Raw genomic sequence first — 18,303 nt, forward strand, 5'->3', positions numbered from 1 at the left:
CTTCAGAAAGTGAACCTCATGTGGAGGTATAGCTAGGAGCCCCCTTACTGTCTATTGTCAGCAAATACTTTGCAGCCCACTGAGAAAAACCTCACTCACCAGCTTTTTAGATAAGAATGTCCTGGTAGAAATGTCACTAAATGCCATCATCTGTGGGACACGTATTGTCACGTGACTTTTTGGAAAACTAACTATTTGTAGCAATGTGGTATTCATCCCAGAATCCTGTGAGTGTGTATTATGTTGCTTGAAGTGTTGCATTTGTTCATCAGTGCCTCATACTAATCTTTGTTCTTGTCATCCGTGTTACACCCACCAACCCCGACACCAACCCGATCCCAGGGAGCATCTGGCTTAGACGGAAAGCCAGGATCCCGGGTGAGTCGGCCCTGCGTCCTGCTCCGACGTGCTTCGTGGATGAGAATCACGTGCTCGGGGGAAGACCCCCCTCATTCCTCGTGGTCTTTCCAGATGATGAGGCATCACTTAGGGCCAGAGTCGAAGGGGGAGGTAGATGAGGACGGTGGAAAGGGAAGGACAGAGAAAGGTGTCGCAACTCTACAAAGGTTAGCCTGAGCTACCAGAATATTTTCAGAGGCCCAAGTTAAGTCTGGATAGGTTACTCAGGGAGGAAATGACCGGTCCAGTCGCCCTCTGTGTCTCTGCAACCTAAAACAATTCATAAAAGCCTTCCTGGAATCCCACGGGGCCCTGAGGTGGCAAAAAGGGAATTTATTTTAACTTACTTTTCCTTTTACATTCATGTCTGTCTGAGAAATGTAATTTCTTCCGTTAATCTGACTTCCAAGTCTCTATTTGTGGAAATTAATCATGTGTCTCCCGTCATTTTTATCTTTTTGTTTAGCAGTTACACCTCTTAAATTTTAGCCTGTCACTCAATATTAAGAAGCCTTACAGAGGTGAACCTCGAGTTGAGGCAGTAAGAGTGTGAATAAGATAACAAGAATTCAGACACATGAGAATGAGTTTGAAACGCTGAATTCTTCCCTATCCTGAGACTCTAACAGACTCCACCAGACTGGCAATGGGAATCCATAGACAAGTTGAAATAATTGCATATCTGCAAATACTATCTTGCACTCTTTAAGCGAAATCTTCCTGACAATCAAGCAAATATATCTGGAATCCTTACCTCATTTTTAAGGATCTGAATCTGAAATTTTTCACTTCTAAGAGCCATCAAGCAGGGTTTTCTTTTTTCCCACCAGACCCCAGAACATTCTTTCAAGTATTATCTGCCATAGAAAGCAAAAATGTGTGCAAGCTGTAGAGCCTAGAACAGTCCCCTCACGCTGTGAGCCCTGCTGTCCTACTGGAGCTACAGAAAGTTGTTTTTAAAGTTAACACTATTTCTTTTTCATATATTTTCCACTTAAATGGCTAAACAACAAAATTTGAGAGCTTTGACCTTAGTTGTCAGTGGCTATGGTGAGAGGACCTAGGGAAAAGGTGATAGAAAGGAAGGACAGTTACACTTTCCTTGTTCAGACTATGGAGACAAGGGGACGAGCACTGGCTGTTCTTGCAGATCCTAGGTTCGGTTCCCAGAATCCACGTGATGGTTCACTGGCCGCTCCAACTCCATTTCCGGGGATCTGGCGCCCTCTTCTGGCACCCATGCGCACTGCACACACATTAAGTCCATACATATATGCAAAGCACGCACACATACATATGAAATGAAAATAAATCTGGAAAAAAAAAGGATGAGAACAAAATGAAGGTGCTTCATCTGAGAATTTTTTAATAGCTGTGAAATCTAGCTTTTATGTAGCCTCTTCAGTGAAATATACAGTTAGATACTTTGCCCTTCTTGCATGAATTTCTCAGAAACAACTGGCATGAAAAACATGAAGGATAAAGTGCTTTAAAATCAGATGTGTTATCCTCAGACATGTGCAGGCACCATTCTTCCAGGCACGTAAGACTAAATCAGAACTCTTCTGCAGCCCCAGCCTGTCACCTGTCTCATAGTATTTTATTTTTATCTTCTTTTAGGGTGCAGATGGTCCCATAGGACCCCACGGCCCTGCAGGTCCCAAAGGAGAAAGAGTAAGTCCCTCTTGGGGTAATCACACTTAAGCTGAGTACTGGTGAAATCAAAGTGTGGCTTCTCTGAATATGGCGATCTCAACCTATTCATTTTCCAGGAGAGAATAGAGGACTACCTAGTGGTAAATGAAAACATTGCCCATTCGAAGAACTATTCTGAGTCCTGAGACTAAGAGTAGAAAACTACGTGGAATTGGCCTGCCTTAATGCAAACAACGCATACATTTACATAGCTAAGATGGATAGCTCCCATTGTTCCTTCTTAACCCATAGGGAAGATATTTCCATTGGGCCTTCATCCAGGAAGCTAAAGTCAATGGGGCCAAAATTTCCAGAACTACATATTCTGGTTGATAATCTTAATAGAAAGCTACTGTGTCCATCCCGAGGAAATTGTAATGTTTTTTCCAAAGGAAATTACAAACCCCACATAGTCTTTCTCCACAGTTACCCATGTTCTCATTTCTCTTTCGAGGGTTAAGGAGTGACCTGTTTTCCTCTAGCCATAAGGAAGTGATTTCGGTGCAGTGTGACGTGAAGCCCTTCCACCTATCCTAGCCTATGTTTCCATATTCTTGGGAGCAAAAAAGGATTGGCATTCAGGGGAAGATGAACATCTGACACACAAAAATGTACTGCAGCCCCGCAGCTGCTCATGCGTCCAGAACTTCTTCCCCTCTCTGGGTTTTTCACCCACTTTTTTTTTCCTCACCTTGGAAAACTCCAAATGTGTATGTGCACGCATGTAGAAATGTGTCCTCGATTTCCCCGCTATACTCTGTGCAGGATGAAACATGGTAAATGTGAGCATTTCACAATGTTGGCACAGCTCACTGTGCAAGTTTGTGGTCTTTTTTAAAATAAAAGTTTTCATCAGAATAGGCTAATTTGATTTTAAAGACAGGACCGGGTAGTAATGTCTCTGACATGCCTTCTAATTTCCTAGTCCTGTGTTCTGTAAAGCAAAATTCATGCACGCAATAAATGCCTATCAGATACAACTGTGTATGATGCAGTCCATTAGGGGTGAAAGAAACACTCCTCCTACTGGAAGAAATTCCGCTTTGCCAGTTACTCTGGTATAGTGGATAATATTTTTATGTTCATCATCATCACATAGACTTTTATTAATGCTCATGAATATACCCATATATAAACAGTGCTTCAGGGGAAGCATCTACTGTCTTATTTTTTCCTTTTATTGAAAATAAATCCTTTTCTCACGTGATATATCCTGATTATGGTCTGTGCTTCCTGTAGTCCTCCCAGTCCCTGCTTCCTTCCCCTCCAATCCAGATTCATCCCCTTTATGCCTCCCATTAGGAAAAAACAAACCAGGCTTCTGAGAGAAAACATTAAAATATGACAAACTAACATATAAGATAAAGAATCATATTGAAGTTGGGCAGAGCAAACCAACAGAAGGAAAAGAGACCAGGGAAGGCACAAGAATCAGAGGCCCAGTCCTTAGCTCTCTCGAGAATCCCATTAAAACACCAAACTGGAAGCCATAACATACACAGAGAGGACCTGGCGCAGACCTGAGCAGGCCCTATGTCTGCTGCGTCAGTCTCTGAGTCCATGTGAGCCCGTTTTCTTAATGCCTTTCATCTCTCCCGGCTCATACACTTCTCCTCTTCCACGGGGTTCCCTGTGGACCAAGGGCAGGGATTTGATGGAGACTTCCCATCTAGGGCTGAGTAAGAAAACATCTATTTTCATTAATCTAAATGAGCTTATATTGCAAAGAAGAAACCTATGCAAAAAAAAAAAAAAAAAAAAAGTAGCCATAGAATAAGGCCAGAGTCAATATAAATGCTACAGACTAGACCCCAGTGAAGACTGGCTTTATCCAAGAAGAATTCCAGAAAGAGATGAGTCCTTAGAACATATTATCTATGTCTACTATTATTATTTCTAAGATCAAATCACCAGGTTCCAATAATTAGGTTCATTAAAAAATACTTCAAAGCTAAGCACCTCTGCTGATATTCACTTTCAAGCCCTGTATGAAGAAACTCAGTCCATCCTAAAATTGGAGCAGCAAAGCTCAGGAGGTCTGTTGGCGGCATGCCCCAGAACTTAAGAGGGTTTGCTGTTTGGTAAATCAGCTGCTACTTCCGACAGCTCAACCCTGTCTCAAGGGTATCGGTGTCAGCGCTGGTGCAGAATTAACCAGAAGAGCAAATGAAGTCGCGAAGAATTTTTGAATGCATAGCTGGAAGGCAGGTGCATGCAGTGTGAAGTGCCACACTTGTGTCTCCTCAAACCGATCATGTGTCCGCATGCTCCAAGTGCCCTCGAACCAAGTGCCGGAGCAGAGTGTGAGCCTCAGAGGTGCCATCTGGAGTCCCCTGCAGATGTTTCTGATTTAAAGCAGAAAGCATGGGCAAGGGCAGATCGTTCTGGAACAGGTCCTTGGTTGCTGATACACAGACAAATTAAGGAGCCTGGATAAAATTCAGCCAGCCAAACAAAGAAAGGAACCATCTCCCATGCCAAATACATGAGGTTTCTCAAGTGCATCACTGACACATAAGTATGCAGCTCTCTGTACCCCCTGCTTTCCAGTCGTCACCTGAGAGGACAAGACACTCAAAGCCATGCCTCGAGTCAGCTCTCCTCTGATGTCACATTAAACAACACACTTTGTGCTTCAAGCTGCTTTGAATCCTGGATCTGCGTCGACAGAGCTGAGAGCATGCTAGTGGTTTTTGTCTCAAATGCTATTTCTTCCCCTGGCCTTAGAACTCTGTAGTGTTTTAAGTTTAAGAGGGAACAAAGATTCTTTTGGGACCCCTTAATCTAGGTGGGGGAGCACTGTGCATTCGAATCCATGGGTGACTATTTCATTTCCGGGGATACCCAAAATGTAACCACCTGGGACTGATGTTTTGGGGCTGAGGAAGAGATCGAGTTCCCATGTGGCTTGAACAAGAAAGTAATGTCTAGTTCCTATACCCAAAAGAGCCAAAGGAGGAGTCTAGGCTTTGCTCACCTTCCTTGGAGCTTCCAGCTGAGTGTCCCCAGTGCCTCCTTGGCTAGCACTGGCTCATGGGCCCACATCTCATGGTGCTCTGCTGTGAGAGGCAGGCTAATCTAGAGGAGAAGCCCTGAAGACAAGCTCTATAGCAACCACTAACCATTCGCCCCAGTGTGTGCCTTTTAAAAACAAAGCAAGCCAAGGTTCTCAGGGGAGACCGGAGAAGGGAGGCAAAGAGGAAGCTCCAAGGTGACATTTAGATTAGACCCAGGCTGCTACTGTGAAGTTAGCTTCTGTGAACACTGCCTCTGAACTCCACTCCCAACATACCAATAACACACATACCACACCACACGATTCTAAAACTTACAAATAACACTGCTAAATCCATCTGAAAGAAATTGATTTTAAATCAGCATACCTTAAAGCATCCGTTAAAAACATGACCCCCTAATGGTACAGAAGCTCACCCTTGTACATTAATTATTTGGCACTGCACATTATCATATATTGCTATCATTAATAGACTTTAGGACGGTCTTCACAGAACATTTATCACTGTCTTATTTTATGACTAATGTAATCCAAGCACAGAAGGTTGAGAAAGTTCCTAAAGTTCTGGAGGCCTCACCTCCAGAAATATAATTAAAATTTAAACCTTATTTCATCGACAGCCTGACCACTGCCCTGCGTACCCTCGCTGTTTCATTACTAGCAAATATAGAGTTAAGAAGAGCTCAGCTTCTTAAAGAGATCCATCTCTAGTGATCTGTGTGCCCTTAGCTGACAGTGTTAAGTGGCTTGGCCAACCTCCTAAATTTAAAACAAAAATGCAGGTGATGTTGATAGCCACTGAGATGGAACCCCCCCCCAACCCCGCAGTTAGACTTCTCAGGGAAACTTGCGCGCACACACAAAGATGGACTAAACAGTAAGCCCTCTGATTTAAGGCACAATAAAGTAAGGAAGATGTAATTCTCTATGGTGTGGTACTCATTGCAACCACACCAGTGTCCCTGCCTTCTTCACGCTGTGAAGAAGTGTCTGAGGGATCTCAGGGGTCCAGATCAATTGAGACTGCTGGTCTTCCCATGGGGCTGCCCTCTTCCTTGGCTTCTCCCAGTTTTTCCCCTAATTCCACCACAGGGGTCCCCGGCTTCTGTCTGTTGGTTGGGTGCTAGTATCTGCATCTGACTAGGTTAATTATTTCTGTCCATTGACCACCTCCAATAACCCTGATTCTTCACAAGCATTCTGGACGAACCCTATTGCCAACCCTGGGAAACAGACACAGGGTAGATAACGGGGGTATGCTACACATCAGAGACTCACTGAAGGCAGAAACGATTTTAAATCCTCTTTTTCAAAAAGAAAACAAGATGTGTTTAACAGTGTATGACACAGTGGGGTTAATGGATCTGATATTTACTAATGTTCTGGGCTCTCTTCTCAAACATGGTAGACGGGGTGAGACTGAAGCTGGGGTGCCCTGGAGCTCCAGGGTGCCTGGTCTAGTGAGAACCACAGACGGAAAATAACCGGAACATGAATGGTGTGTGTCTCACAGACTGCAAGGACCAGAAGAGAAGAGCTGGAGAAACGGAGAGTAGTCAGGGAAGAGCTTCTCCAAAGAGGGGCCTGACTTTTAAAAGATGTTACATTGGGGGTGGAGGGAGAGGCAATATCTCGGATCCAAAAATCCAAACTATGAATTGCTCAAAGGTTTAGAGCACAGCACCATAGCTGGGCATTCTACTCCTGGCCTTATATGGCACAGTGGTGTAGAAACACGGGTACAATATTTATAATGTACATATATTAAAATTAATGTGTAAGGTACTGACAGAAAATAAATGTATTTTGTAGTTTATGTCGTGCCTCAGACAGCAAATCCAAAGTATTTCAGGTAAGGGATAGAAATCTACTGATGACAACAAACAGCAATGTTCCTTCCGACACATGGCGACCCGTTAGCACAGCTGTGGCAGCTCTGTCTCTTCAGCAGTCCTCTGGTAGTCTGTCAGGATGGGCGACTGTCACTGCTTCACCTCTACAGTCGAGGAGGATGAGTTGTTGGCATTCTGACTGAACATAGTACATGTATGATTGGAACCTTCTGCTGTTTTCATTTTAGGGAGAGAAAGGAGCTGTGGGAGAGCCTGGACCCAGAGGACCCTATGGGCTGCCTGTGAGTTCACTGTCATGTGATCGCCACCATCTGCATGTTCCTGTGACCTGCCACAGCCATAGTTAACCCTTCCCTAGTGAACTAATCTCATTATAGGAGCAAAGACAGTCCAATGAATAGTCTCAATACAGAGTGTTCTATACTACAGACAGGTCATATTGGGTCTAAAAAGATCTCTGTACATAGAGACACAGCCAGGCATGTCATGTGACTGGAGATCAGAGATTAGAGGCTAAACAGCACTAGTTAGAGAGCAAGAGTCTGCCTGACAGACGGCAGCCTTCCCATGCCATCGGGATGAACATTTTCATAACTGGCTCTGCCTTTGAGATGTAAAGGCTTCATTTATAACAACCCTGTCTGCTCTTATAGATTATCGGCAAAAAATTCTCTTGCTAGTACAAATTATGATCCAAATGAAATCGATATTCACGATGACAGTGTTTCTAAGTTCCTGGGGGACAAACGACCTCCAGAACATAGAAGGTTGTCAGGGTTCTGCCTTCTAAAATTCTGAACTATGCAGAACCAAACTGAAGCCGCTGATTTCTGCAGAGAGGATCTGTGCAGTGGTCCCGGTCACTTGGGTAGGGTAGGACTCAAAGTAGCATGCGCTGCATTTAAGCTTCTAACTGGCCTGTGCTTTCCACGTGCTTCTTGTGAACTCAGATAATAAGCTTCACCTACAGTCACTTCAGTGCTTACAAGGACCCTGACTTTGAAATAGAGTCCAATGGAGACAGAGTAGCTCTTGGGGACTTTGGATAGAGCAGAGCCCGATACAGTGCTACCAGCATGCTGACCTGTACCATGAGGGCAAAGTACCATCTTGTGTCTTGGACCAGCCCTCCTTGGAAATTCTTCTACAAAGCAGCTTCTGAAGCTATGATGTTCATGCTCTGCGCATCTGGCCAAAATTCAGCCTACGTTCATAGACAGTTTTTAGGTTCTGCATTAACTTAAAGGCTAACTGAGCTATCAAACTGAAAGAGCATCAATGTATGTCTTCCATTAACATTGCTGTGTGGTTTTTTTAACTTAACATTTTTGCCTTGTTTTTACATTTCCCTCCTGAGCTACTAAGCCAAAGGGCAAGCCTAGAGCCTGAGCAAAATTATCTATTTACCCCAATAAAGAATTTAAATTCTTCATGCCCTATAACTTCAACTAACAGTCCCCTCACTTGACTAAAGACATTTCACTAATCAAGAAGCCTTTGCACATGTCCAGCATAGTCATTTTAATATTAACGTTGCATGCCCAAATCTGCCTTAAACAAGAACCTACTGGTGAAACATAGGAACACTAATGTAGCTACTATGGTTCTTTGGCAGGGCAAAGATGGAGAGCCTGGTCTCGATGTAAGTAATCTGTACAGCAAGCATCCTTTAATTATAATAAATACAGTCAAAGGTCTCCATCACCAGGGACACCCTATGCATGTGCACACACAAACACATATAATTACTGTGTGCATATACAGCAATATAAAATACACTAGTATTTTTGTGTAAGATAAAGAAAGAAAAATAATTCAGGAGCTGGAGAGATGGCTCAGCAGTTAAGAGCACTGACTGTTCTTCCAGAGGTCCTGAGTTCAATTCCTAGTAACCACATGGTGGCTCACAACTATCTGTAATGGGATCAGATGCCCTCTACTGGTGTGTCTGAAGACAGCTACAGTGTACTCATATACATAAAATAAATAAATCTTTAAAAAATAATTCATATAAAATGAGTAACTGACATTTGACTTTCAAAATACTTTCCTAAATTAAGGGCATTCAACATCAGCATGACTTAGTTATGGAAAAAATAAATATGTATCAAGTCAGTCTGCCTCTTGTGAGCTACCCTTGGGGAAGGGTGTTTTGTCAAAACTGTTGTGTAGGGGAGTTATTTTTCATTAAGTCTCTGTGTATATTTTCTCTTATGCTAAAAATACTATATAAAAACACACTATCAAAAGGAATGCCTCCAGGCGCAATCACTGCTTGTCAGTGTTATGTGAGCAATTATGTTACCAGAGTTGATGTTTATTGAGCACCTGTTATGTCCAAACATCATTCTGGCACTTTGTATCCACCGTCTCATTTAACAGCCACAACAGCTGTGTGACAGATAGTCATTAACCTTATTCTATAGCCAGAGGACTGAAGGGCAGAGTAAGGGGTTTGCCCAGACCCACACAAGTTAGTAAACATGCCAGGATTCAAATTAATATCTTGAGTTCTTTCTCCTACATTTCTTAAGAGGAAAAAAAAGCAAGAAACCTGTTGTGCGTAGCTCATTGAAATGTTAGAAAGTATTATTTCTAAGTACTACTCTTCTCTGTAAGTTTAAAGGTTATTTGACATGACCAGTTTTATATCTGAGTTCAGACCAATGAAATGTTGTTATGGTAGTGGTGTTTGTTGATTTCAATATGATTTTGTCACTGTTAGACCAATAGATATGTTAAGTTTGCTTTTTATCCCCTAGGGTTTCCCTGGTCCTCGAGGAGAGAAGGGTGACCTTGGAGAAAAGGGAGAAAAGGTGACTTCTCCCAGCATTCATCCTGTGTGTTTCTGCTAAACAGAGCTCCCAGCATGCATCTCATGTGCTTCTGCTAGCAGAGCTCTCAGCATTCATCCTGTCCCTTTCTGCTAGCTGAACTCCCAGCATGCATTTCTGCTCTGCTGCTGAACCTGCAGGATTCCATCAGGCACCTTCCCTATGTCTGTCCTGTGTTCCAAAAACATACTGATGGCTGATCTAGGAAGTCAGGTCTTCAAAGAGGACTAAAGAAGGCTACACAGCTAGAAACAAAGACACCTTCCAGCATAGAAGGAAGATTCTAACTCCTGAATATCAAAGCTACAGTCTTTCAACGACCTGACACCATTTTTTTTTAATATAGTGCCCAAGGGGATTGAATTCCTTTTTTTCACTAAAGTTAGATCACATTGCACAAACCTCAATGGTATTTTGGCAAAGCCTGTCTTACCTGCAGGCCAGGGTTTCCTTTATCTTCCTGTAGTTCCTAAGAGAGATACTGATGTATGATACATTTTGATATTTTTAAATTCAGCAGTAGAAAACAGGTTGTATTGCAGACCACAGTATGCCCACTGTACAGAAGCTACTCTTAGCTGTAAAGCCAACAGTTGCAGGCTATTAAATGAAGACATTATTTTATGGCTTGATGTTAAAGATTTCTTGGGACCACAGGTTATAGGGGTCAATATCAAGCAATAATTTATGACTAAAAGAAAAGTTTCAATTGTGAATTCTAAACATCATTTTTTCTATTCCTCTTTTCTGTTTTTCTCTCTTTCTCTGCCTCTCCCTCCCTCTCTCGGTAGTCTTTAACCCAATAGTAAATTGGCTTTTACATTGGATGAAACAAAAAGCAACAAAAACTCAACAGTGAAAAATCTTTAAGTAGCTGAATATCCATCCACCTCATGATTTCAATGTAAACCAGTTCTCCTTAGATTAATTTGTGCCCCAGTGTACTTAACAATTCAGTGCTTTTAAAAGTCCAGTAAAGTCTCTTGAATGGAGCTCACTGCATATGTTTTAAGAATCAAGAGTTTCTCAGACTCCCATTGGTAGGAGCCCATATTGTGGTTATCCCAAGCACTACCTTCCACATCATAATGTTGAGCACCAAAAGTTTTATACATGATAAACCTTGAAATCTCCACATTGTCCCTCCAAGGTGGGTGCTGTCATTTCCTTACTTCCCAAACAAAGAAAGAGTGCCAGAAGTTCACACACACACACACTATAAATTATAAGGTAGTTTGAGACGAGTTCTATGTGAGACCACAGAACACAGAACAAATTGTCTTTAAAAATCTCTGTTTACTTACCTAGTTTATTTACCTAGTGAGTTGTATGAGTCTAAAATGTTACCCAAGAAAAAAATATGTCATGTGGTACTTCAATTTTATTATCTTTAAGGAAGTTAGAAATATACCAGTATTGGCTCGGCAGTAGAGTACTTACTGAGCATGTGCAAAGCCCTGAGTTCATTCTCCCAGCATGGCAAAGAATAAAATAATGTAGAGTCTAGGGGAGAGGAAAAGTTTTCATTATTGTGGCTTAGAAAAGCATAAACTCACAAGCCCTCCCTCAGAAAAATGTTAATCACTCATACAAAAATATGTCCACTTTTATTCCCAGTTTTATATTTTGAAAAATTATATTCTAAATTCTGAACATTTTGTGTATCTTTTTCATTGATAAAAGAAATAAAAATTGACAGTAATTATCACATTTCAACTTTTCATACACACAATGGAACGCAATGTTGAGGAATACGATCACTTCATTTTACAACATGGTGTTGATTTAAAACGTTGACATGTTATTCTTTGTAGCAGCATTAGCATTCTTCATAATGGCCCTTTTCTGTAAAGCTTGCTTGTCCACATAAATATCAACACAAAATCCTTACCTATCACAGTCATTCAAGTAGTTAACCTTAAGCCCATTTGCCAATAAAGCAATGAACGCCACTTTAGCAACACACCTGGTGTTGGTTAGACCTACTCAGAGATGGGTCTTCTGATTTCATGGAGGGCAGAGCACATATAAAAACGCTTCTATCAGTTCGTGGCATGGCACTGAAGCTACTTGCTGAGAGGGGTGCTGATTCTTCAGTGAGCGCTTGGTTCTAAAGAGTTATCCACATCTTCTCCTGTCTCACCTGCTCCTTTGCTCTCCCTCTCACATTGGCTTCAACCATGCTCAAACCACGCCGGATTTCTATCCCCTGTATTCAAGAAGCCCACGTGGTTTTGATTCCAAGCCTTCGGCCACAGTGTTCTTGGCACACAGGAGATGCGCAAGGCGGAGCTTCGGCCCATGCTGTCAGAGCGAATGTATTAATTTGAATGAGTGGCTCGGCCTTTTCTGCGGTGTGTGTTGTTCTCTTTTCCCTTTGAATATTCATGCTGTTTGCTTCAGACTGTTCAGGTTTATTATAACAGCCATCCACATTGCAGGATGCATGCCCTCATCTCCGTATGTATCTGTGTATCTTTTGCATTCTGTACAGCACCAACTCCCTGTCTATAAGTTTGCAGATGTCTAAGATAATGTGAACCAGCTGGGGCGCATTCCTTCCTTCCGCAACTTTTGCCTCCTTTCCTTAATTCCTCCGTCCCTAGGATCCTTGCAGACATCCCACAAACCTTGACCTTGATTCCCAGATACTAATTTCCACGGCTACATTCCCACTATGTAATTATCCTGCCTACCTCATTTTAATGAGCCCAGACTGCTTTTCCTATCTGCAGCATTGTAAGCTGGAAACTCATTTACCATTGTGAACAACAAAGACTGAAAAGACTGCCTAGGCTTCTCCAACTGTTTTCTCCAATTGGCTTCGCTACTGAGTGTTAGCACCTGAAACTTGTGTTTAACTCAATTAGGTCGAGTATTTATTTTTACTTTTGCCGGGGAGGAAAAGTTAAACACAGTAGAAGCACATTTCAATACTGGAATATTTTTACTGGGAGCTGCCAAATACAGTATGACTAGGCAACCTTGGGAGAGAGCAAAGTTGTTGCCTCTCCCTCTGGGTCTGTACAGCCCTCGTATGTTGAAGAATAAAGAGGACAAGGCAAGTTAAAAGCACTCAAAGTTGGGTGGAGATTCCATTACCCAAAGCCCAGCTCCACCTGATACCAACTGGCTTCAGAACAACTTGTCCGCCATCTTTGCCTGGTCCACAGTACAAATCCCTAATTCACTGTTGACTCCAATATTTTGGCAGTCAGCACTGATCGCCTTTCTAATGCATCAGCCCTTTTGGTCTCCTCCTTTCTTCGTGTTGACTGTCATACGTAAATAAACAGATAAAACTATGCTGCTTCCAGAACATGGCAGTTGAAGTTACTTTTTTATAGCATCGTATCTTATGTACATCAGTAAACAATGGTAAATACCTTCCAGACTATTTTTAGCTAAGCCATATTTTGGATCATTTTTATTCTACACCCCCTCAAAATAAAACCTGTCTTTTATTTAAACCCTTATATCCACAGGGGGAAAAGGGAAAGAAAGGCAAAAAGGGGCCTAAAGGGGAGAAAGGAGAACAGGGCGCTCCTGGATTAGATGCACCCTGCCCGTTGGTATGTCTGATTGATGCAACTGTCTCCAGATGTCCTGTGATGGGATGCGGAGGAGATGGGAGAGGAGCAGGCCAGAGGGACCAGTAACAGCAGGTTCCCGTGAGGGCCATTTAACAGACCTTCAGAGGGGTGTTCAGGTCGCACCGGTATACTTGACATCTTGTTGCCAGCCACTCAGCTCCACTCCGTATCTAAACTTGCAAGCAGTGCTGGCCAATTGCAACCTATCAGATGTGAAAAAGAGCCAACGCCCCATATGCCTCCAAAGAGGAGGCCATGGTTTCCTGACAAAGGCCCTGTCATGAGAATGTGAAACTTCTCTGCGTATTACTGTCCCTTCTAGGTTGTTCCTCTCCCAGCTTTTTCTTCTAGTTGTTTCTTTAGCAGATTTTTGCTTTCAATGGATTCTTGGATTAGTAACATTATGAGTTAATCTTTACAAACAGGGATTCCGTGGCGTTAAGGGGGAAAAGGGGGAGCCAGGCCAGCCTGGCCTGGATGGGCTGGATGCTCCTTGCCAATTGGTACAGTATTTCTCTTTCCTACCATCCTGCATGCCATTCCTTTGTTTACTATGTATTCATCTGTATCAGTGTAAGGTGCTTCTTTCTGGAGCAAGCTTTACATGATAAACATACTACATGCGTGTGCATGAACAGGCTCCTCCCTAGGCTCTGCATCAGGGAGAGAGCAAGCATGTGTATCATCAGTGAATGTATATTAATCTTCTAACATTGTTCTCACTACTGATGTGCCCATCTTATGTGCTTTGGAATATCAATTTACCCAATAAATAATCAGAGATTATTTGTAAGTTAGATAAAAATACATAACACAATGGCACTGCTAGGCCAGAACTTTGGACTTTTACCCTACTTATTTTTTTCCCTGTCCTCTAAATGAAAGAAAAGTATTTTTGTCTGTCCCGTGATAGTTTCATCAGGGCATAATAAGGCCAGTAGTACATTATGACTTCTGTGGTCAAGAGTTAATCGATTTGAAGCAACACTGTTAAGAGACCATAGGAAGGAAAACCGAACTGCCCTGTACAACTAAAGATGATAATTGTCTGCAGCCCAAACCCTCTTCCTTGTCACATAACCTTTTGCCATAATGGTCTCTCCTTTTAAAACTTACTTTCCTAAAGTAGATGGAACTCCTTTCTCCATTGGCATGAATTCAAAGTCCTCCTTATACTAAAATCTAAAATTCTACTGGTTGATCCTTCTCCTTGTACCAATCTGGCATTACCAGTTTTCCCAAATAGTCATAAAGCTAGAGTTTTAAAAGGTAGTGTAATTATATATTGTTGAGTACAAAGGAAGTTTTTTATCATCAAGTTCCACTTGGTCTGCATGGCCTTACACATGATTCTTCAGTTATAAGCATGATAATTAAAAGGTAAATGTATATTTTGTGAGTGTCTTATGAGATTGTGTTTATAGAAAAACATCTAGTCAATTGTTATGGTTAGAAAATATCAATGTGGAGTACTCTGTCTTTTGTTGGCTTGGTGTTGATAAATCATATTTCATAAACCTCTTAATTAGAGGAAAACGCATGCCTTCAACTGTGTTCTGTCTTTCGGTCTCATTTGTATCTGAAGATTCTTACACTTCAAATGAAAATATACGATTTAGCATTTAGAAATCTTTATTCAGAATGTTAACCAACTTCTGAAGAGTTAACCAGAAGCACTAAGGAACACTAGGGATGATATCTACTATAACACATGGCTAGACTGCCATGTCTTTGGCAGTATCAACATGCAGTCTAGGCAAGTGACAAACACTGGAACATGGAGACCTATAAACTTCAGATAGAAATGACCTGCCATTGATTACCTTTACCACAAACCATAGCCCACAGTGACACAAGGAAATGATACTCTGACTCATTCCGTAAAGACAAATGGGATATGTTTTAATAATGTTAAGAGGTACCATGCAGGTGTGTTATCTAAAGATGTAGCTGTGAGCAAAACACCGGGCAGCTGTGTCCAGCTCATTTTCAAAATTAGACATAGCGTTCTCTTTATTCATATATTTTCTAGATGTGTGCTCAGTCTGAGAAACATTTGAATCAGCTTCATTTTAACCAAGAGTGTGTAAAATATTGTGAGCCACTAATTAACGTAAAATACCAATGACAGAAGCCACCTAATAGAAATCATTTCTGAAGTCTCTTAGCATGTGAATGTGACATCCTTATATTACTTGTCTCAGCCTAAGGAATTGTATTTCTTTTTAAAACCAGGGACCTGATGGATTACCTATGCCTGGCTGCTGGCAAAAGGTAAGTAGACCTTATGGTTTTGGTTTTGTTTTCTGGGAAAAGAAATCCTGATCTGACCTGCCCCTTTCCATACAGAAAAGACCTTTTCTATTTGACATTCCTGAAGACTGTTTGGGTATTCCAAAGCAAAAGGAAAAAAAATTGCCAGCTCTGGACCATCTTTAGATAACTGTGTTTATTACTGATTTCTTCCCAAACCAGTGAGCAGAAACACTTCTTGACAAACATTATAATCTGGAACCTCAAATTCTTTGTGATGGAAAGGGGCAATATATCTAAGCAAGAATGTTTGGCTCTCTCTCTCACTGAAGTCTCTCTGCCTACTGTTTATGGTGATTTCTAATTCTGGTTTTTTGTTGTATATCAGTTGCACTGACAAATATGCTGAGATATAGTAGAACCCTGTCAATATTAGTCACACAACTGGGAAAGCAGAAAACATAAACATAACATTTATCAGGGATAGGTTGATTTCTGTCCTGTCATACAAAGATATTGCTTTGGTTAATTCATTCGGTAACCTGCAGATGAGTAATAGACCTTTGGAAAAGCAAAGAAACTTCCAAGAGCAGCAAGCTGGTGGGCACTGGGGCTAAGGGAGCAGAAACAGCAGGGGTGATGGTGTCATTTCCAGCAGGAACAAGGGGCTCTCTGCATTCTGTACTGCCCCGGGAATGCTGACTCTGGACATAACGCTGCAAACCCAATGTTCAGGTTACCAGAAGGCAGAAAAGAAAAAGAAAAGAAAGGAAATGCCTAGAAATAACAGTGCAATAAGGGAAGCACCCGAACTGCTTTTGCAGTTTGGAAATTTTATCTCCATTACTTTGTAGCTTATCCAGTAATTGTAGAAGGCCACACTCCATTGGCAAAATTAGAGTAAACTATGTAAGTGTGTGGAAAGGTGAGGAGACACTGGGCTCTCTATTGCTTCTCAAGTCAGCAACTCAACCATCAGGAAATCTCATGGAATGTGCTTTCTGACCAGCCTCCAGACTTCGCTGGGGACAGACAAGCCTTCTCTCTTAACGGCAACATTAATTTACACGCTTCCCATACTCCCCTTTGAGCCTCTCAAATAATGAACTTGGTTGCATCTGAGGTCAAGAGGGGCTCTGGATACAGACCCCGCATCAGATTCACCCTACCTGGTAAAACTATCCTCTTGCCAGCTTACCTGCCCTTCACAGACATTGTAATACCACCCCATGCCAGAACAGCCATTTGTACTCTAACCTCTCTCCTGTAATCCAATGACATGATGATTCTTTAAAGCTGGTCCTTAGCACACTGAACCTTAAGATACAAACAGTTCACTTCCCCCACCCTGTGACACCACTCTCCATTTCATAAAGGAATAAATGTTATAGCCATGACATAATATTGATCTTGTGAGCTCTTGAAATGGAAAATCTGATGGTAATATGAATAGTGTGGTAGACTCAGAAACTGTCCTTATAAATATTCATCTTTCTATGAAATAGGCAGTATGTTCTACATAAGATTAAGAATCTCGTGGATCTAGCCTCTGCTACAAAGAGAAATAACTCAGTGATGGAACAGTGGCATGGTTTAACACCTGTCCACAGCACACATGAACTCCAGTCACCACACTGTGGAGCTCCCCTCCCCCAATATGAATGAAGCAGAAAAATAAAATGTTCTCAGATTTCTTAGATGGCCAATTTAGATATCAATTAAAAATTACTTGAATATTCAAGATATGTTACAAACGTGGGTGGCTTCTGGTTAGTACTATTTTATTTAGGCTACCAGTATAAACACTTTTGTGGAATTTTAGTGTTTTATTAGCATTACTAGTTATTATGACATTTTCATTCATGTATATAATACATTTTGGTCATATTACCCTTTCTTGTCTCTTCCATTTTCCCCCGATCTTCATTCCAATAGTCCCCTGCGATTTTGATGGTCTAATGAATTTCATTAGGTTGCTTAGAGAAGTGTCGATACAAGATTATTCGAAGAAGTATTTTCACCTTAATGATGGCTGGACTGCTAAGAAAAATGTCCATCCATTAACCAATAACCAATAACTATAGGTCCTCCATGATGGATATTGATAGGTTCATTCTTTTTGTTTGTTTTGGTTTCTTTTTATAGCCTGGCTGTCCTGGAACTAGCTCTGTAGAACAGGCAGGCTCAGACTCACAGAGATCCTCCTGCCTCTGATTCCCAAATGCTGGGATTAAAGGCGCGCACCACTATCTGCCGCTGAGAGGTTCATTCTCATGCAGTTTTTCTTGGAAAAAGAAAGACGCCGTGTTATTTAGTGAAGGCACTGAAGGGTGACTCTGGACTAGTTGCCTGTGGGGCCAGGCCAAGACACAACCACTGTCTGTCTCTCCTCTGCACTTTACTTTCCTCGTTGATTTTTCTTTGAGTAAAGAGAAAGGCATTCACCAGACATGGTGGCACATGCCGTTAGTCCCGATACACAGAAAGCAAGCAGGACTCTGAGAGTTTGAGGCCAGCCAGGGCTGCACAGTGAAGCACAGTCTCAAACAAATCCTAAAGAAATCTTTTAAGATCGACTCTATAAACCAATAGCACAGTGCAATCTGCTTCTTGATTTCAGAGCCAATGGCGGTTTTGCAAAGACTGGTGCAAAGACAACA

The 18,303-nt window shown here is 41.8% G+C and overlaps 1 protein-coding gene across 1 annotated transcript in view; it reads left to right on the forward strand.

Moving 5' to 3' along the window:
- The window catches only part of COL25A1 (collagen type XXV alpha 1 chain), a gene marked incomplete at both ends in the record, with an annotated part of 368,416 nt that overhangs the window by 349,038 nt on the left and 1,075 nt on the right, over positions 1–18,303 (forward strand). Inside the window, 6 exons of the mRNA XM_080916476.1 lie at positions 343–378; positions 2,020–2,073; positions 7,191–7,244; positions 9,726–9,779; positions 13,816–13,893; positions 15,626–15,664. Coding sequence (XP_080772602.1) covers positions 343–378; positions 2,020–2,073; positions 7,191–7,244; positions 9,726–9,779; positions 13,816–13,893; positions 15,626–15,664 — 315 coding nt within the window. The remainder of the gene's footprint in view (positions 1–342; positions 379–2,019; positions 2,074–7,190; positions 7,245–9,725; positions 9,780–13,815; positions 13,894–15,625; positions 15,665–18,303) is intronic.

This window comes from Micromys minutus (assembly GCF_963924665.1).
Source record: "Micromys minutus genome assembly, chromosome: 4".
NCBI lineage: Eukaryota > Metazoa > Chordata > Mammalia > Rodentia > Muridae > Micromys > Micromys minutus.